This window comes from Tigriopus californicus, chromosome 8, assembly GCF_007210705.1.
Source record: "Tigriopus californicus strain San Diego chromosome 8, Tcal_SD_v2.1, whole genome shotgun sequence".
Taxonomy (NCBI): Eukaryota; Metazoa; Arthropoda; class Copepoda; order Harpacticoida; family Harpacticidae; genus Tigriopus; species Tigriopus californicus.
In genome coordinates, this window is record NC_081447.1 from 1,047,998 (window position 1) to 1,068,946 (window position 20,949).

The following is a 20,949-nucleotide window of genomic DNA, read 5'->3' on the forward strand; positions in this document are numbered from 1 at the left end:
CTCTTCCTAAAAGATCTTGTCGGGAGGGATTGAGCTAGGTCTTGTGCCCATTGTCAATTATGCAGAACCCCAATGATGACCAATTCTGAGTGCCTCTGACAGCTCGGCGTCATTCCGCAGATATCATTCTTGAGCTTCCCATACGGGCGATGATGATGATGATGTGATGCCTACTATTTACTATGGGCATTGTGTTGCATCGTGCGCATATGAATAGAGTTCCGGACAATGGCTTTTACAAGTTCAATGCATGCGACTGACCTGAACCCGAAAGGCATTGGAAGTCATCTTATGGAAGGAGACGACCATATGGTGAGCTAGTCACCCCTAGCTATTTGTTCCAAGGAAGAACCCTGCCAGTCACTGAAGCTCATAGGTCTGCTCATCTAGTTAGAGGTTCATTTTCTTCAATCCGAGGAAGCCTCTCTTCGCTTTTGAAGTAAGATGAAATCAAGTCGTTTTGCCGAAAGACATTTATCTCTGTCTCAGACGTGGAAGACAAACACAAACGGACCATTTGTAACAATTCCAACTCTAAGCAATGTGTGTAGTACTAACCGTCTAGAAAACTAAGACCAGTTTTGTGTTTGTTTGTTTGGCACTTTTTTGCCGCCTTGCCAGTTTTTGAGGCTTTGGACATTTTGTCCGGGTTTTTTAATCTAGTTTAGACGGCAGACCGAAAGTGCTCAGAACGCCAAGATTATCCCCAGAATTGAAGACATAAAATGCATTTCCAGGGATCAAGTTCTAGTGAACCAGGGAGACTTAACAGAAGAGATGCAGACTAACGAGAACGAAAAGATACTAAACATGATTATTGACCAATATTACAGGGTTGTAAATTCCAAGTCCATTTTTCCACTTCTCGAGCCAAAGGAATGCCGTAAAAAGGCAAAAGACAGTCTACTAAAATGCATTGGCGAGAGCAAATCCGTTTTTCTGGCCCTAAAATAGTTCCCTCTAGCCAACAAAGCCGGGACTGACTTTCTCAATCGTGGCAAAAGGGTCAATTAACAGACGAGCGTGAAAGAAGCCCCCAAAGAAAATGGAACTTTTGAGTTGGTTGCTCAAGAAGGAGGCAGACACTATTTACTGATGGTCACTAGCGGCCGGACGGCTTCGTGTCTCTTTGATCAGTTATGGCCATTGTCATCCACCCGGGCTGAAAATCGATTTTCTTGTAATGCCAACACTGGACAAGCTGAGGATTCATTTTAATTAGAATACGCGGTCTGTCCAGCACCCTTGCCAGGGAGATTCGAGAGACCCCATCATCTCCCTGTCCCCCTTTTGTGGCCCGTGCAAATTATCTTTGCTCCTCTGATAGGAGCCCCTTACCTCGCTCATCCCTCTCTCCTTACCAACTTTTCCACCCCTGCTTCATCACAACTCCATGCTGAGGTTTTAGAGATGGGTACCAACAACAAGTTGATGCCTGCCTGCCAGCACTCCGTATAGGGTATAGGGTAGGTACCAGGTTGGTTGTAGTAGGTACCCCTTTCTCTCATCCTCGTTTGCCACTTACGCCATCATCTCCCTTCACGCCAGACGTACCCAAGTTCGCCTGGTTCTCAGATTTGTTTCTCGTGGTCACATGGGAAAAAGTGAGCTAACAGTACTACTACCCAACCACTACCTAAATAAAGAGATGGTTGGGTTCCCCTTCGAACGTCCGGCGCTGTCCGATGACCGACAGGACCATCATTTCTTGTAGCTCTCTTTGGCGTCGTCGGTGGGGTTTTAGGGTGCTCGGGCAATCTGGCCCAACCAGGAGACATGTTTTGAGCACCTCGAAACTGTTGTGGTTCTGGTCAGCGGGTCCGCACCAATCTGTCTATGGTAAGTTGCCCGTGAGCAGTGGCCGCTGATCTTGGTCCAGAACGCAGCTTCCTCGTTCGAAGTAGCACTCACCATCTTCGGCAGGTGAAACCAAGAAGCATAGGTCTGCCGCTCTTTCAACCATCATCCCCGAAGGTCCCGGCCCTCCTATGCCACACTAAGGAAGGTACAGACAAGACTACCTCTCTAGATCCGCGTACTGACGAACCACTAAATGACTAGGAACCAGGAACATCGGCTGTGTGCCCCAAGAAGCGCCGACGTCAACCCTGAGGAACCCATAACTCGAAGGGCAGGTAGCTGGGTGGGTGACTCGCTGTTTGGAGCTAGCCTCGCTGTTGAGTCTGGACAGAATTGGGGTCCCTTTCGGCGGGTGAGGCAGTCAGGCCGGCCAAGGTGAGGAAGTGGTGAGCAAAGTGCCTCAAGAAAGCGAACGAACTAGAAGAGAACGAACGAACGAGGAACTCCTGAGAGCAGAGCGATAGTCCATTGGAAGTCGGCACCTGTGGCGCCTCTCTCGGAGACAACGTGCCCTCGCCCTCAGCCTTCAAGTTGGTTGGTTTAGGTACGCACTGCAGTGCAGTGTGTAGCTCAGACCTAGTGGCAAAGATCCCCGACCCTCGCTGGATGGATCGACGAACTCCGTGATCTCGCTCAACCATCGTCAAGCAGACAGCCTGCTTGCTCAGGATGATGATGGTCTTCGTCGTCGTCTTGTTGTAATTGGTAGAGTAGTGCTGGTGGCCAAGCAAGAAGGAGATAGAGGTGGTTTGAGGTGAAGAAAACCCAAACCAATTGACAGAATACAACAAAATAGAATCGGCCTCTCTATCAAATCGTTTGGGTCATCCCACCATGAGAACAACAGTGAAGTGACCGTGTGTATTGTTGTTTGATCGGATATCTATCCTAGTCGAATTAGGGAGAGTCGTGTAGTGATTTCAACGTCTTGTTCCAAGGCTCGCTCCAATGTCCGAAGTGCCAGCCATCATGACCTCATTGTGATGTTGCCTCACCAGGCCAAGCTTAAAGGCTGGAGGTGACCTGTCCTAGGTTTTCTTTGGGCCATGGCCCCGCTCAAATTCGTGATGACGTCTCATCATATCATCCTCGTGATTCTATCCTTGGCTTGGCTAACCTTAGGCACCAAGGCCGTCAGAGCCGAACAAGTTCACAAGGCTGCTTCGGATAAGCATCATCGACATGGAAAAAGTAAGACCCACAGACCTGGCCAAGAGTGCCTTGTATTCTAATATAATCCTTCATATACGTCAGCAACATGTATCGAGGGCCCAATAAGACACTTGGTGGATCGGATAGGTAGGATTTTACGTAATCGTGACATGCACTCATTTTTGGCCAATTGATTGGAACTGATTTTGGGCATGAGGGTGTAGGGAAATTTGTCCTCGAAGCACTTTTCAATTCAATGTGCAGCGAGCACATCAAATTGTCAAGTTCTCGCGAGGCTTTTTTGCTGGATTCTCGTTCTCTGATATAAAAAATGTGGTCGAACGAGATTCTTCACGTTTGGTCACTGACATGGATAGACCCAAGTCCGGGATGGTTGATATCTCCTCCCGAGTTATTTTATAATGATGAGGGTCCCAATCCTGGACGTCAAGCGGGAATAGCTGAGAAATGGCATTCAGTATGTACACCACACCGTCTTTGTTGCATTGGATGCCATAAAATCTTTGCCGGAATGGATAACAATCGAGTAGCCAAGGTTCTTGGTATCCGCATTTTGAAAACAAAATCAGCTGGACTGATTGTAAAGAACGAGGAGACCCCTTTTCTTACACCGACTTGAAGCTGTTTGTTGGCTTTTGGTAAATGTGAGTACCAACCAAGTCAGGACCAACAAACAACCACCACGGAATGGCACACAAAGCAATAAAAGCGAATGCTCCATCAAACCAAAGAACCGCTAACATCAAGCTTCAATTGTGAATGCATGACTTCGATTTGAAATGGGAAACCTGAAGAATCCTTTCAATATTGGTATGCACTTTTGAGAACTTGGGGGAAAGAACCATTTGTGAGGGTAAAATGTCTTGAGACGAGAAAGAAAAGAGGGGATGTCTTGAGAGGAGTTAAAGGAATGGAAGAAAATTGCTGCGCTAATTTTCATCCGGAGCTCTTGAAACAAAGGTCATAAATCAATTTTGGAGAAATACGAAAATTCGTGAGCCCCAAAGACTACTATCTTCCTGGGCTCAGCCACCTCATTCCATTGCTCTAAATTCGGCCAGGAGCCATAGATGTGAAAAAAAGAAAACCCCTGTCCTCGGCTGTGTTAACCACAGAACAATAATCAACAATTAGGTGCAATCCTTTCCACCTAAGCTATTTTTTTTAATAACGTCGAATGACTATTAGAGAAGCCTAGTTAGGTTGCGGTTGCCAAGACTCGAATCAAAGTCGGACATTGCCTATTTCGAACTTCAAGTCCACGTCTCCTCAGATTAGATGTTGCTGTCTGTGAGCTTGTGCTAGATCCAACGAAACGATTATCCCAACAGGTCGAAATGAGCAGAAACTCCCCGAAATGGTCTCGGTCGTCGCCGTCTCTTGTCCCTCTCATTTTCCCTGAAACTCCCGCTGTCCGGGAGCTTTGTCCGCGATGGGAAATCGAGATTGTGCCAAACCCCATCGTCTTGGTCTTTTGGGGATGGATGGCGGTCGAAGCAACACGAGGAGTACCCAAAGCTCTGATGGAGGCGAACTGGTCGGGGATGTCGCCCAAGTACGAAGTGTCCCAGTGGGTTAGTTCAGGGCGAGTGTGTTGAAGCTCCAGCCCAGGAGCTGACCCCCACCCTTTGAGTAATCAGATCTCGAATTACAACCCCCAGGATTAGTCTCGCCCCTTAAGTCTATAGAAGGCAAATTTTCTGGCTCGCTTCTGGAAGACAATTCGTCATTGGTTCAATTGGAGAAGATGCCTCTTCCTTCTCAAGTGGAATTGGCTATTTTGAATGTTGGCTCGTACACAGAGATACTATACGTGTGCATGTTGTGGTACGTACATGTCTTATGTGTAATTCATGGGAATGCCCTTGCATTTATGACGTAAAGATTCGCACAGACTTACCCCAGATGAATGCGGACGAGAAGTCAGTGAAGCCCAACGAAACAACACGGGAAAGATGACGCCGCGTCGGATTTCAGTTTTTTCCCCTCTTCTTTCAATTGTTCTTCTGAAGTCATTGCTCTGTATGTATATGTCTTAGCTCGCTTTAATCCTCAAAACTCGATACACATTGTGAAAAAGAGACCGAGAGTCGGGTCATGGGCTATAAAACAGTATGAGACGGGCCGGATTTTAATATGTAATTAACATGGCAGACTTGGAACCAATTCAATTATGGCAATTCAAGTTTATTCTCCGAACACGATCCGGCTAGAGCTTTACACTCTGTGCAGTCGACCCTCGAGTTTCTCGTTCTTTCGAAATATCCGGGGGATCTCAAATTGAAACTCATCACAGCGTTCGCCTAGTGTCTTTCTCTGGGATCTCGAGTGGATTTACAACTTGTTCATTATCAATTCCTTCATCTCTTCTGCTGTGCAACCGAAGAAAGAGGAGCGAACGAAACATCCCTCCCCCCCCCTTCTCTGTAAACGCATTTATCCGTATCAATTTTCGTCGATGATCTCCTGGCCTAACCTTTCCCACATTCGGACCAAGTTCTCGTAATAATCCGAAGTGATTTGTTGGACTCCAATAGATCGGAGTGCCTACTCCAGTACTAGGGAGCCATTCTGATGAGAAAAGAAGCATTTCGGAAAATGTCCATGTGGGTTTGTTCATGCTTGAGCAATCATCCTCGTTGATTCTTAATTCTCGCTCACTCTGGCGTGGGAACGGCAAACGTCTTGACGAATTCCGACTTGTCGTCATTAAATGATGGGAGTCTACCACACACGTGATTATGTCCGAGCAAACATCCTCAACAAAAAATGTATGAATCTCATCATGAGAGCAATACATCGCTCAACGTACTCCAGTAATTATTTCAAGTGCCCTTTCCAAACCTCTCTGCCAAGCCTGTAGAGTTACAAATTATTTCACCCTTTGACCAATCAGGATCTTCGAAGGGATCAACATTTTGCTTTTCAAGAAAAATCATGCAGAAAACGATCGTGTGTGAGTGACAAATTGTTACCCATCAAGTTTTTAGATGAAAAGAGAGGAAGTCGCCTGCTCTTTTGTATCATATCCTCTTGATATACCTAAGCCCTAAGCTCTCACAATTTGACATCATCCTGAATAGCGTCGAAGCGTGTACTGTTAATCTGTTGTAGCTCCTCCCTTGCAATTTTTGCAATTTGGTGTGGTCTTCTCCTCACTCTGAAAAAGACCGACAACAATTTAGGTTTTGAGAAATTACTCCCAATGATAGTTTGTTGGGACATTAACTTCAATTCTAGGCACGTAAAAATTGCGACCTTCGGGCGAAAGAGGTCCAAAAAAGGAGGAGATGGATGCATTTATCAGAAGCATTCCTTCCTGGCGGGATTTAAGATTCTGAAATGCGTTCTTTGTTTCAATTTGTTTGGCTTTCGAAGAAGTGAGAGGATGAACAAGTGTATGTTCATTGTGGTCCACGAATCGTTTATTATGCGGGACCGTCTGATGTGATGAATGTCATTTTCATGACGATCCGGCCACAAGAAGGCTTGAAAACTGTTTTAGCTGTTTTTCGTGGATATAGGACTCGATTCCGCTTCAGTTATTGCGAGAGTACGCCAATTTTTATTTGCTTTGCCATTCAGTGATTTCACGCACCGTGAACTGTGAAATTAACTAAAAAATTTGCGATCAAAACCACTTGTTTTCGTAAGTTAGGAAACACTCTTTAACGCATTCTCTGATTTTGCGTGCCAGGCTATCTTTAGCTTGATTCACTCATTCCTTGGATATTTGACAGGCAAAGATTCTGACAAATGGGCTCGAAAATCTTCGAATCTGGTCAAACGGATCAAATTCACCCTGTAACATTTAACAAGCTTGTTTGAATGAGAGAGAGAGAGAAAAAAAAGATCGTATTCGCGCTCTTCCAGGTGAAGCGAGAAAAAAAAGGATCCAACCCACTGATCTTGATAGTAAAGACGACGACAACCAAATCATTAACATCGGCCTACTTCCAACTCCAATTTTGGAATTGAGAGATCCGGAGCGTCAAGGTTTTCGTAGAGGGAAAGAGGACCCATTAATTTCATTCATTCTCAAGTGCATCATCCTTGATCCGGTTTTTTTATTGGACCCAACTTCCAATGCGAATGTTCTTCATTTCCGGCATTCTAAGAAACTAATCAAACCCGGCATCATCTGCCTTTCAATCTAAACCAATGATCTGCAAGGATTTTCTAATTTTTCTTCAACGCCCACACGATATTCCTCGAAACATTTTACCTGCCTGTTGTTTGGCGAGGCATTTTAATATTACTAAGAATTATGATAACATCCTTCTTTCTTCATCATTTACAGTTTGCATTGGAACGAGCGGCCGGATGTCGGTGCCGAATAATCGCGAGCATCACTATCGCAATCTCCGGGATCGATACACGAATTGCACGTACGTGGACGGCAATCTGGAGCTCACTTGGCTTCAGGATGAGAATCTGGACCTGAGCTTCCTCCAGCACATCCGTGAGGTCACTGGCTACGTTCTCATCTCCCATGTGGATGTCACCCGGATCGTGTTGCCATCGCTTCAGATTATTCGAGGCCGAACTCTGTTCAAGCTTAGCGTTCAAGAGGACGAATTTGCCCTTATTGTCACGTTGTCGAAAATGCACAATCTGGAGTTGCCGGCTTTAAGAGGTAAGCTCATTGGATGATAACAGTTGTTGGCACAGAGGTACAGAGGTACGGATTATTCGTTGAGGAACACAAGAAAAACTTCGAAGCGGAACTGTGAGATCGGATTGGCCACAGTTAGGCTTAAGGAGTGTAGAGAAAAAAGGTTCACGGTTTGGAATTTCCGAGTGGCGCAAAAAGAGACCAAAAACTCGGCGAGAGCAGCATTTCTTTTATCTTGATTCAATCTCGGCCAGACCACCCGAGAATTTGATCCCTCCACTCAGAAAATCATCCAAGTTTAAGAAACGAAATAGGGAAAGACGACGATGAAGGAGAAGAAGTAGAGGGTTCGTCTGAGTTTGAGTGAGGTATATCTGATCCCTAAGAGTTGTCATTTGATCCTTGAATGGTTACAAAGCTCTCTTGTCTTGGTTCTTTGTCACTATTGACCACCGCATAATCTGTCTCATATACTAGTCGCTATCATGGGGATCTAGACGACCGATGACGATGAAGATGGCTGTGGGTACTTTCAAGATAATTAAGGGATAGCTCCATCCAGTCAGGAAAAAAAGCCCAATGGAAAAAAGGCACAAGAACACGTTTTCTCGTAATTAACAACAATATTCCACTCACTCTCTCTCTTTTTGTGGAAGCCTGACAGTGATTTGAGCATACGTATGTGTGTGTGTGTGTTAGACTCGAGGTATAATGTGTTGTCTGTGTGTCCATCTGGTTTCATGCTCTTCATTTTAATCCCTCATAATCTGCCTCTTTCCAAGCCACTCACAAAGAGCTCTAATCCGGGATTTAAAGACCCCAAACGGGACTTAATTTGGTGCTTTTTGCCATTGCCAACTCGTTCTTGAACTTGTTTCGAGTAATAAGTGACTTGTCAAAAGCTTGAAACTCAAGACAGGGGATTTGGTGGGTGGCAATTTTGGGAAGATGTCACATTTTCTCCCGGTGAAAACATCTTCCATACAATCAATCTCCGAGCGAGAAGGTTACAATGTACACCTCGATGTTGATGGGGCTTGGTTGTCGTTTTTTGTTCAGATTTTTATTGTAATAACTAGTCAGGGGGAACTGGTCGAGATTGGAAGTCTCGTAGTACAACCGAACCAAGATTGTCTAGACGGCGAAGAAGGACGAGCTTCGAAGCTTTTGGCTGGTCAGTTGGTTGGTTGGTGTGTTGGATGGATGGATGGATTACCGAAAAGTCGCTTGCATGCAACTCGGACCTTCTGAAACATCGAATGGCCGTCTGCCAACCATTTACGGAGAGAGAGAGAGAGAGGTTCACTTGCCTCGTAATAAAGAGCAAAAACACATATTTTAGACCCGAGCCGAGGATTGATTTCTGTTGTTCGTTCAGGCTGGCCCTGAAATAGCCTTTTAGCTATAAATTCGGCTCTCTCGACCCAGCGGAAAGTGAGGGTCTCGCTCGTCTTTGGATGTGCCAAATGAGGTGAATTAATTTGTAATTTATCTCAAAAAGGGGCTTTTGTTGATCTTTCTTGAAATTGGTTTTTCTTCGTCTTCCCTCTTGTTCCTTTCGAGAGAGTTCTTGGAAGAAAGGAGCAATCTTTCTTGGTTGGGTCGTCATCGATCAATCTGTATGTCCTAACAAGATCTCCCAATCCCGGCAAAATCTCCAATTACACGGTACAAATCCAGCGACCCCTCTCTTTCTCTATCTTTTTTTCATGGTTGAAATGAGGAGACCTTGGTTGCCGAAAAAATTGATGGAGAGTTGAACGCGTTGGGGCCAAAAACCTGTTTGTTCTTTTTATTAGTTTTTGAAACCTAAAATATTGCGGACGTAGCAATTCAACCAGGTTTATGGTAGTACCTTTTTTTCCTCTCCTGCTTCTCTGAGTGTCGAATGTGAATTGGTAGTTTGGCAGAGGACACCAAGAGTCGTCTTTTTCATTAGGATTTATTCAGAAATGCAGGCAGGATCTCGGCAGAGGACGACTAGAAGGTTCCAGAGGCCGTCAAACGCAACACGTCACGAGGCAACAACACTGTCTTGAAGTGAGCTTGGTATTCATGGCATTCAAATTTAATGAGAGATGTAAATCAACGAATTGTTGCCTCTCAGCTGGGGTCATCGCGACATTTGATTGATTATTTTCCATATACAGCACAACAACTCGAGATCTTTAGTTCCCTCCATCATCGACATCAGTTTTGCTGGGCTGTCTTGAGGCCAGGGCATAACAAGACTTGTCTGGATTCGAGCCACTCAAATCTGACCTTGGAGAGGGTCGTCGTCGTCTTTGTCGCCTTCGTCGCCAGAAAAGCCTTTAAAATGAGACCCCCTCGACGTCGATGAGGGTTCACTTCTTGAAACAAATTCTCAAATTCTCGTCTGAGAAACGGGAGGGTTGGGACCGAGGGAGGGTGCCATCCGAGATCTCTTGTATTATGCTGGAAAGAATCATGAGAGAGGGCTTCTTGAAAGAGGCTCTCAAATGAGCCGAGATTTATAGTGTGAATAATTGTCGGAAGACCAAGAGGAGTAAGGAAGGAACGAAGGAACGAACGAACGAACGAAGGAACGAACGAACGAACGAACGGCTTCCAGAAACCATAGGTATCTTATAGCAGTGATGCGTGATGATCACGCTCGGGGACCTCTAATCTCGTCAGGATTTGAATAAAGTTGCCAAGTGATGCATTTGTTGGGTTGGCGGTGGTTGGCGTTTTTGTCACGCTCGTCGATGGTGCCTGCTGCTCTTGTGCCAAAACGGGCTCTGACGTCAGGGTCCCTCTCAAAATTATGAGCTGCCCATTCTAGAATTGAAGCGAGCGAACAACCAAGCTCGCCTCCATCCCTGCCTCCTTTACCTTCTGTACCTCGTTCTCCACCTCCTGCTCAGGCTTCCTTTTGACTGACTTACTTTGTGGTGTGGCTAGAGCATTACTAGACCATAATACTTAAATTGTGGCCGTAATTATCGTCGTTGAAGAAGAAACGCGTCTGAAGATAAGACTCGGAACATTTCCAAATGAGCGGCCACTTTTTTCTAATGTCATGGTTTTTTTTTCTCATCTTCTTAGATATTCTCGATGGAAGCGTCGGGATCATGAACAACTACAACCTCTGCCACATCAAGACCATTGAATGGAAGGAGATCATCACCGGGCAGAATGCCAAGTACTTGTATGTGTACAAATTCGCTGAGCCTGAACGGGATTGTACCCCGTGTCACGAATCGTGTCAAGCCGGGTGTTGGGGCGAAGGACCGCACAATTGCCAAAAGTTCTCCAAGATCAATTGCAGTCCTCAATGCCACGGAGGGCGTTGCTTTGGACCCAAACCCAGAGAGTGCTGTCATCTGTTTTGCGCCGGAGGATGTACCGGACCCAAACAATCCGATTGTCTCGTAAGTATCACATAGACCTCTTGACTGATCTGCAACTAGAAATGACCTCTATGCTTACGAGTTTGTAGCTTAGAAGGGTGAAATAAATGAAAGATGAAAATGGCTAATACAACGGCTAGCTAATCTTGACGGATTCCTGTTCTTCTTGGTTGAGAAGAAAATGCTTCTTGTCGTTTTTGCACGTCTTGTCGAAGAGCCCGTTTTTTATCCAGTCTTCTCAGTCCTTGAGCGTTTCCTGTTTTTTGGTTCATACAGGCATGTCGGAATTTTTACGATGATGGGGTTTGCAAACAAGAATGTCCACCCATGCAAAGATACAACCCGATCAAGTACAAATGGGAGCGGAACCCGGATGGAAAATACGCTTACGGAGCCACCTGTGTCAAAGATTGTCCCAAGCATCTCCTCAAGGATAATGGGGCTTGTGTTAGGGCGTGTCCGCCCAAGAAAAAGGTGAGTTTCGTTTTCTTGACTAGCTTGATTTAGTCATCGACCCGTTTCCAAAAGAGGAGAGAGAGAGAGAGAGAGAACCTTTTGACTTAATCTTTTAAGTAATGACTGGGCAGATTGACGGGCCCCAAGATTGTTGAGCATCTACGAAATATGATTTTTCCACTTCATGCATCTTGTCCATTAAAGAAAAGATTAGAAGAAAAAGGTATCTGGAGAGCGCGGTCGGTTGCAAAGAATAAAAGAGATCCATTAGCAGGTCCATATTTGGCTTTTTTGGCTAATGCCAATTTGTTGTTGGAAGTGGCTTTGGTATCCATCGAACTTGATTTCATCCTGGTGCGTCAGTCTGTAGATCTCCGATGGCAACCGATCTACTTCTTGAAGAGGGTTTTTATCTGTATAAGCTTTTCTAAAGAACAACCTGAGAGTCGTCAAACCAGTTGTAGAAAAGATTAATAAGTCGCTCAAATTGCCTCACATTAATGTTTTTCATTCTAGAACGAAAATGGAGAATGTGTTCCTTGTGAAGGACCTTGTCCCAAGACATGTCATTTCTCCGATACCATTCACGCTGGGAACATCAACTTGCTTCAAAATTGCACCGTCATCGAAGGATCTCTGACGATCTTGGATTCGAGTTTCCACGGGTTCCAACAAATTTACGACAATTTCACCTTCGGTCCCCGATATCCCGCTTTGGATCCGGCCAAATTGGATGTTCTCTCCACTTTGAGAGAGGTCACCGGCTATTTGAACATCCAGGCTCATCATCCGAACTTTAAAAACTTGGATGCCTTCCGGAACTTGGAGATCGTCGGAGGACGCACTCTGACGGAGTACTTCTCCTCACTCTACGTGGTGAAGACGTCGTTGACGTCTCTGAATTTAAAGTCCTTGAGAAAGATCCGATCGGGCAGCGTGGCCATCCTGGAGAACCAAGATTTATGTTTTGCCTCGAAAATCAAGTGGCAGAAGATCATGAAATCCCCGTCCCACAATACCCTCCTCCAGAACAACAAGGACCCGCAAATGTGCATTACCCAAGGGTTCGACTGCGATCGGCAATGTTCCGCTGAAGGCTGTTGGGGTCCCGGAAACAAATTGTGTCTCTCGTGTAAGAACTATCAAGTCGAAGATGAATGTGTGGCCAGTTGTGACCCCAATCTGGGCATGTTCCGCTCTGGGGAGAATGAGTGCATGAAATGTGACGCCCAATGCGAGCTCACTTGTACCGGATCTGGACCTGGCAAGTGCGATCGATGTAGGACCACCAAAGACGGCCCATTCTGCGTGGACAAGTGTCCGGCTGGTAAATACGACGATAGAGCCATTGGCGAATGTCGAGAGTGCCATTCCAATTGTGTGGGTGGTTGCAATGGGCCTGAGAACACGGTCGGTCCCAATGGTTGCAACTCGTGTGAGAAAGCCATCTTGAACACCGATCTAGAAGTGGTCCGATGTCTGAAAGAGGCCGATAGCTGCCCCGATGGCTATTTCTACGAGTGGGTCGTCCCACAAGTGGAAGGCAAGCTCCAATCCTTGTCTGGAAAGGCCATCTGTCGACCTTGCCATCCTCTGTGCAAGAGGTGCAACGGCTATGGATTCCACCAGGACGTGTGCCACGAGTGCTATGCTTTTGAGCAAGATGAGCAATGTGTGACCGAGTGTTCTAGCGACTACTTTGCTGATCAACAGAACAAAAAGTGCAAACCGTGTGCCAATGAATGTCGAGGATGCTATGGTCCATCTGTGGCCCAATGTCACAGTTGCAAAAACTACAAATTGTTCCCCGAAGGTGCCGATCCTCATGACAACACCACTGCCTTCAGTTGTACGAAGACGTGTCCGGACGAGACCCCGCACAAGATCTTCACGGACCAGGGTGAAGAACCGTATTGCTCGGTCACCCCCAATCACATGGCTCAGGCTGTTTTGAGCAATGCCAATTCGCTCTCGGCCATCATTGGCGGCGTTGTGGGATGTATTCTGTTGTTTGGGATCTTCATCGTGGTGTTTGGCTACCAATGGCGACAAAGAGCACGAGCCAAAGAGAACACGGCCAAGATGACCATGGTGATGACCGGATATGAAGATAGCGAGCCTCTCCGACCCACCAATATCAAACCGAACTTGGCCAAGCTGAAGATTGTTCGCGAGCAAGAACTTCGGAAGGGTGGAATCCTGGGATATGGTGCTTTTGGAACGGTCTATAAAGGTGTATGGGTGCCTGAAGGAGAAAACGTCAAGATCCCCGTGGCTGTTAAGGTGCTCCGAGAGGGAACTGGAACCAGTGCCAACAAAGAGATCCTCGAGGAAGCCTACATCATGGCGAGTGTGGAGCATCCCAATCTGCTTCAACTTTTGGCCGTATGCATGACCAGCCAAATGATGCTGGTCACTCAACTCATGCCCTTGGGCTGTCTTTTGGACTATGTTCGGAACAACAAGGACAAGATTGGCTCGAAGCCGCTCCTGAATTGGTGCACTCAAATTGCTCGAGGAATGGCGTACCTCGAGGAGCGTCGCTTGGTTCATCGCGATTTGGCTGCCCGAAATGTCTTGGTTCAAACACCCTCATGTGTGAAGATCACCGATTTTGGCCTCGCCAAGCTCTTGGACATCAACGAGGACGAATACAAGGCCGCGGGGGGCAAGATGCCCATTAAATGGCTCGCTCTCGAGTGCATCCAGCATCGAATTTTCAATCACAAATCGGACGTGTGGGCGTTTGGCGTGACCGTGTGGGAGTTGCTAACTTATGGTGAGCGACCTTACGATAACATTCCTGCGCGAGAGGTTCCGGATCTCTTAGAAAAAGGAGAACGACTCCGACAACCTGTCATCTGCTCGTTGGAGGTGTACATGATACTCATCAAATGCTGGCAAGTAGATGCGGATGCCCGACCCAATTTCACCGATCTGGCCAAGGAGTTTGCCAAGATGGCTCAAGATCCGGGTCGTTATTTGGTTATCCCGGGGGATAAACTCATGCGTCTGCCTTCGTACACCACTCAAGACGAGAAAGAGCTCATTCGGAACATATCGTCCAATCTGGGGGGATCCGAAATGGTCATGGCGGCAGAAGAGTATCTGAATCCCGGACGAATGCCGTCCCAACACACCCTTCACACGCCAGTGGACACACCTCTTCCCACCACACCCACTCAAAAATTCTTCCCACCCAACTTTCCTCCCCCGTCGTATCACGATTCTCTTCGAGGAGTGAGTGGGAACCGCCCCACCCGTTATGGATCTCATCACACGGTGCACGAAGGTCCCGGAGCCAGTGGTGGGTTCAACACTCTCGGCACTCGAAGCCTTCGCTATGGTTCAAATTTTTTCTCTGCTAGCTGTGATCCTTTAAAGTTATTAGGTAAGTTTCCCCTTAATATAGAAAATTGATACAGAAAATTGACGAGCACTTTCGAATTGAGGAATTTCATGGAACATCTTCTTAAAAATCTTTTTAGAGGACGACAATGCCTCGTCCATGCCCAACGGATACCCATCCGCCAACACCCTCCACAGTCAGAAGTCGTTGTCACATCAGGGCATGAACACGGCCTCGCGTCGCGGAATGGCCGCAGCGGCCGGCCTTCGCCTTGAATTGCCCGTGGATGAAGAGGACTATCTCGTCCCTTCCCCCCAATCGCCGGCTGCCAATTCAGCCCAAGGCCCGAATAATCACACCCCAACCTTGAACAACAATGTCAATGCGTACATGGACCTGTTGTCCGGCGGGAGCGCCGAGAACGGCAATGGTAAATCAGCCAGCAACCCCAGCAACTCAACCAACACTAACACGAGCAATTCAAATACCATGTTCCCTTATCCACCCCCGCAAGGTTACTTTCTGACAGGTAAACCCAAGTTTTATGCCGTAGTACATAGATCGGAATCTGTCCGCACCCACTTCCTCTTGACTTCCTCGGTGTGGATGTAGAATTCTAGCCACCGTACCCTTCTGATTTCTAACCTATCTCGAGTCTCTCCCTACTTCTCATCTACATCGGTTTCATTTTAACTTGGTCGTTTCAGATAATCCATCCAATTACGGCCGTGTACCGGATTTCACGCCGTTTGCCAACACTGGTCTCGTGTCCATGGACAACCCCGAATACATTCTGAACGAGCATCGCAACAAGAGCAATCGCGGCAACTACCACACCCTCGGGATCCCACTAGTCAATGGCGGATCTCCTGGGCCCTCCTCCATTCAGTCCGCACCGGGTGGAAATGGCAATAATCCACCTTACACCAGTCTCCCCGGAGGCAACCCCCGCAATGGCTACTCGTCCGTACCTCCCGGCACCACCAGTGGCTTAAACGGTGTCATCAATGGTATGGCGCCGGGTGTGCCGCGCACGCCCGGCGTGAGCTCGCACCCGCGATCATCGGCGGGAGAAGAGAGCGATGAACACGAGTATTACAACGACTTTGATCGACTTAAACGGGAGATGCAACCGCTCCATCCGAACCGGACCTCGACTGCCTCGTCCTCGAATGGGTCGGTGGTGACGGCCAATTTAGCCAATGGACCACCGGGAATGCTGAGCTTGAATCCAGCCTCGTCGAACATTAACAAACACGAAACGACCGTCTGATATTGGGACAGAGTGCCAAGACAAAAAACAACCCAGAGCTTCTCATGCGATTTCATATTCAAGTGACTGTGATATCTATTCCTGCTACTATTGCTACTACTACAACTGTTAGTACTTCAACAATAACTTGGTGTATTGCCGAGTCTATTAGCCCGATACATCTCTTTATATTCTAAATGTATTAGTCTCACTTTCAAGAACGAACGAACAAACAAGGCAAATGATGATGCTCAAAAACACGATCACGATCTTCCTGTTTGTGGACCAAGAAAAGGAGTAATAGCCAATGTCAAAACACAAAGCACAAAACAAAATTGCGCTAATATTCCTTGATTTCAAAATTTCCTCCTGAATGGATGGCAATGATAGATTTTTTTTGCTCGTGTATAACTAGATGTATTTCTTCTCGTATTTGCTCGGTTTCTCAACCCCTACGTGCCATTTCCAATTGGTCCCACACATGTGTGTGTTTTGGATCATTTAAACTAAAACAATAAGAATCGGGTTGGGCCCAGAAGCTGACAGTAGCATCAACCTTATTTTTACTATCATTTAATCTACATTGAAAATGTGGATTGTTTCATTTGTCATTTTCATTATTATAAGATTGTGAAAAACAGAAATAAATATTTCATCCCGAAAGATTCCTGGATTTGAATTTTTTATTGATGTAAGATTATTGTCCGTTTATCAACGACGGCATTTCTACTTAGTTATTCATGAATTCGCGCAGCCCGTATATGTTTAATGTGCGTTTTGAGACCGCCTACAAGCCCTCGTAGTAACACCTGGTTGAAATCTCCCGTGATAATAATATCCCGTTTGCAGGAACTGGCTTTTTGTATTTGGTCACGAAAAACCGTAAGCTTTTCTTTTCGAGTTTGAATCTCTTTGTCTTGATGTTCACTCTGCCATTCACGGTAGATTCAACAAATCAGTACCCGCTTTACTTTTAATTCTACGTCCACCCAGATGGAAGGAAATTCCGGACTCAATAAGTCCCTTCTTACATGTATTTTAGATCTCAAGGTGGTTCTCGTCAGTAGAACATCAGTAGTCAGTAGTGAGTCATCATCAATTTTCTAGTGTAAATTCTAAAAAAGGCCCTATATGTGGCGCCAAGCTATAGACTGATTTAGTCAGTTATTTCAATTGGCCAGCTGGTTGAAGCCAAAAGTATTCTGCTATTAAGCCCAGATATCAGTACAGTGACAGAACTCCCTACTCCAAGAAAACAACTTCACTCGATTATTGAAAATTCAACTGGATCACTGTGCATGTGCGAGTTGGCTGTGAACATAGATAACTTCATATATAGATCGATCAAGGGCGCTGCGATCGCTTGTTTCCGTCTCAGCTGTCGCTGGTAGGCAAAATGTTTAATTCGTAGTCAAGCTACTTAGGACAACTATGGCACAAATTTGAATCGTTGCCGGCTCGTCCAAATTCAGAGTAGAAACCCCCTAATACGACTACTTGTCAAGCAATTACTCTCGTCTAGCACCCTTCATAAAACGGGTTTGAGTAAGTTGTCCCACCACATTTTTGAGAACGAAATTGTGAAGAGATTAAAATGGGGCTCAAATTAAAGTTTTCATCCATGTGGTGGAAACACTTAAGTGAAACCCAAGGAACAAGCCTGGGTTCAGGCTGACCTCCAGAGGTGTCGGAATTACCCTGATTACGTAAAGGCGCAATCATGTCGCCCACATTCAAGCACATTGTTGGGAGATTGAAAACCATTGATACATGAGCAAACATAGCTAAAGACCTTTGTCTTAGGAATGAGGTAAACAAACCCCTTTTCATAAGTCCACAGGGCTTTATTGTATGGCTTGTGTTTTTGTAATCACGCAACTAAAGTACCAAAATCGGACTCGGAAAGTCCGTTTGAATGCTTTTCGAGCTGGAATGGAACATAAAGAATCAAGATCGAAGCTTGCAAGCTGATCAGATTGCGTAAAATCAGTTAATTGACATTAGTGAAGGGAATCTTGATCATTGATTATTAAAGACCATTTTCGACCACCTGGCAGAAGATGGTCCAGAGAAGTGGCAGAAAATGATAGAAAATGGTAATGAAATCACTTTTTTATCAAACACACATACGTTTTCGATTCGTTTTCATGTCTGACTGTATCTTTGACATTTTAGGAGGGGGAATTTGCATTGATGCGAGACACATATCAAGAAATATCACTCGAGTCTGAATGGAGTTCACAATGTCTATGGTATTACTCAGTAAGTGTAGACATGTGCCCTTCTCAATTGGGCCCATTTGGATGTATGGATCCTGCCATTATTTGCTCCCCAGCGCCCCCTTTTGATTTATGTAGTGATGTGTCGAGGGTTTGGCTGTGGCATAAGATAATTTGAATAATGTTGTAATTAACACAGCTGTTATACAAAGAAACCAAATGATAGTGCTAGAAATGAATAAAAAACCAAATTTTAAGCTCTTTTTGAAACTTTTTAAAACTATGAGTGGCAAAAGTGGTGTCATTTTCACGTTTGATACATCACTACGTATCCAAAAGATGGCGCTTGGGCGCAACGGGGTAGAAAAACCAAACAAACTGAGGCTGCGATCGTATGCTATTGTTTTCTATGTAGGTCAATCATATCGAGCGCCGGCGGTCATTTTGGATCACCGTCCCCCAATGTCTACCCCTTTCTGCCAAGACATGGTAGAAAATGGCAGAAATTCCTTCAAACTCAATTTTTGCCATCGCTGGATGGGACTGGATGCTGATTTTTGATCTTTTAGCTGTTGAAGAAAACGATTCAATCTAGTCTTAGATCAAATGGAATCAGAATCAATGCACTTTTGCTGATATGACCCTTCAAACATGGTATTCAATGTGACCACTTTTGTTTTCATCCTCACAAACAGGTTTAAATGGTTTATCCAGAAATCAACATAAAACATAAGACATATTAACAAAATATCTGGCCAATAAGATTCAATAGCTCTAACTACCAAAAAGTACCGCACAAGACCCAGGATACGAGGAAAGCATTTGGAATCATATCAAAAGTTGGTAATGCTTTTTGTTGACGTCATGATTTCCAGCCGGGTTTTAGCGTACATTTTCCCCGAGGTTGCGTGACGGAACATTATTGACTAGCCCAAGGACACTAAAGCAAGGAAAAGCCACTTTTTTGTGATCACCAAACCTTCCTGCCAAGTAAGGCCTAAACTTTTGCTGCTGAAGCTTTTGTATGGCAATTATTGGCATAAGTACTGGACAAAATATCTGACGTATATCATTTTTGTAACCATTGATGGTATTTGCTTCAAACCTCCTGCCTCTGCCTCCCATTTCCTTCCATATCCAATAGTCCAATTGAAATTGTCAATAATCTTAATTATGTCGTTTCACATTCTCCACTCAACTCTCCTTCACCAACCATCTCAAATCATCAATAGTCAAAGCCAGGGCCAAGATTGGATACATGTACAATAGACTTCCTATCAAGAATCTCCCCCTTTCAATAGTTCTTCAACTCTTCCGGACCTACATCTCTCCAATTTTCCTTTACGGCCTTCACCTTTGGCTTCTCAACTCCACCCAATTTTCCCCTAAAATCCACCGATGCCACCTTCACCAAGTTCCTCAAATGATACCTGTGGGTGCCCCAATATGCCAATAATGCATGGACGCATTTTCTATGCGAAACCGAGCCCCTCACCATCATGCTGGCAAGGTTAGTGTCCAACAGTGTTGGGAACCTGACCTTTCCAGAGGTGATGTCCAGACACAAGTTGTCCTTCCCGGTCAAGGATAATAACACCTTATTGTCCTTGGCCCAACATCCCTTTGGAGTATTGGAGGTCACCCACCTTCATCCGGCTTACAACCCAATGCCATCAACGACGGGAGCAGACTAAAGATCTGTTCAATCTGACCCACCCACTCTACTGCAATAACCAAGATTTTCATCATTTACCTCTCTCCGCCTGTTTATGTACTATCTGCAATTCACCACTTCTCTTTTTCATGTGCACTGAACCAATCCTAGTCAAACTCACTGTGATATCACACTCTAGCCAACTGTTTGATCAGTCTTGACCATTTTATTCTTTTTTCAATTGATTGTTGTATATGATATTTATACATACAATTTTATACATTTTACAATCTGACGTGACCAAGAGTCGCAGTTAAGTTTATTATTATTATTATTATTGTTACTTTCAATTCATTTGAAATTACGCAAAAAACTGGAGGTAAATCCATCTCTGTTTGTGGAGATCTGAACATGATTTGCTGAAAACATCTAAGACTCTTACAGACCTCATTAGCTTTTTAGGACAGTTTAGTTTATCAACCCTGATTAATGATGCAACAAGGATTACTGCACACTCCCGCTCTTTAATAAACAATATTTTCACTAACTGCTCCAAAGTTTTGTCATCTTGAATACTTGAATGAGACATTGGTGATCACTTTGCAACTTGTACTTCATTAAGCATGAAATCAGTAAGAAGTAAGACCCTGTCCAAGGAAAAAGAAGTTAGGGACTCACAAAAACCGAATCTAAAAAGACTAAAAGAAATTGGTTACCTTGTTTCTTCCGTGAATTGTGTTCCTGTTTCCTGTTCTAAATTTGGAATCAAGGTACGCCAAAGGTGGCTACAATAAATCAATCAAACTGTGTCCGCAAAATATTAGCAGAAACTGAATATTTGATTCCACTGTCTCCGAAAGTGCTCCATCCATCAAGCAGATGTGCCAGATTTCCTCAACAGTTCATGTCAACTGAACATTCTGATGAAGCATAAGAGACTTAAGAATATCTTAGGGTTCTTGAGCACTTAGTCACCCTGAAAGTTAGGCATGCCATA

The 20,949-nt window shown here is 45.1% G+C and overlaps 1 protein-coding gene across 3 annotated transcripts in view; it reads left to right on the plus strand.

Moving 5' to 3' along the window:
* Nucleotides 1-16,744, plus strand: part of LOC131884427 (epidermal growth factor receptor-like) — a 37,603-nt gene extending 20,859 nt beyond the window's left edge. The window contains exons 1-7 of one of the 3 annotated variants that reach the window (XM_059232202.1): nucleotides 2,385-3,051; nucleotides 7,334-7,669; nucleotides 10,718-11,043; nucleotides 11,299-11,496; nucleotides 11,995-14,869; nucleotides 14,967-15,257; nucleotides 15,535-16,744. In XM_059232202.1, the coding sequence (XP_059088185.1) occupies nucleotides 2,907-3,051; nucleotides 7,334-7,669; nucleotides 10,718-11,043; nucleotides 11,299-11,496; nucleotides 11,995-14,869; nucleotides 14,967-15,257; nucleotides 15,535-16,100 (4,737 nt within the window). In that variant the 5' untranslated portion in view covers nucleotides 2,385-2,906 and the 3' untranslated portion in view covers nucleotides 16,101-16,744. Of the gene's footprint in view, nucleotides 1-2,384; nucleotides 3,052-7,333; nucleotides 7,670-10,717; nucleotides 11,044-11,298; nucleotides 11,497-11,994; nucleotides 14,870-14,966; nucleotides 15,357-15,534 lie in introns of those variants that run through there. The other 2 variants (XM_059232200.1, XM_059232201.1) reach the window with 2 other exon arrangements.
* Nucleotides 16,745-20,949: the final 4,205 nt, after the last annotated feature.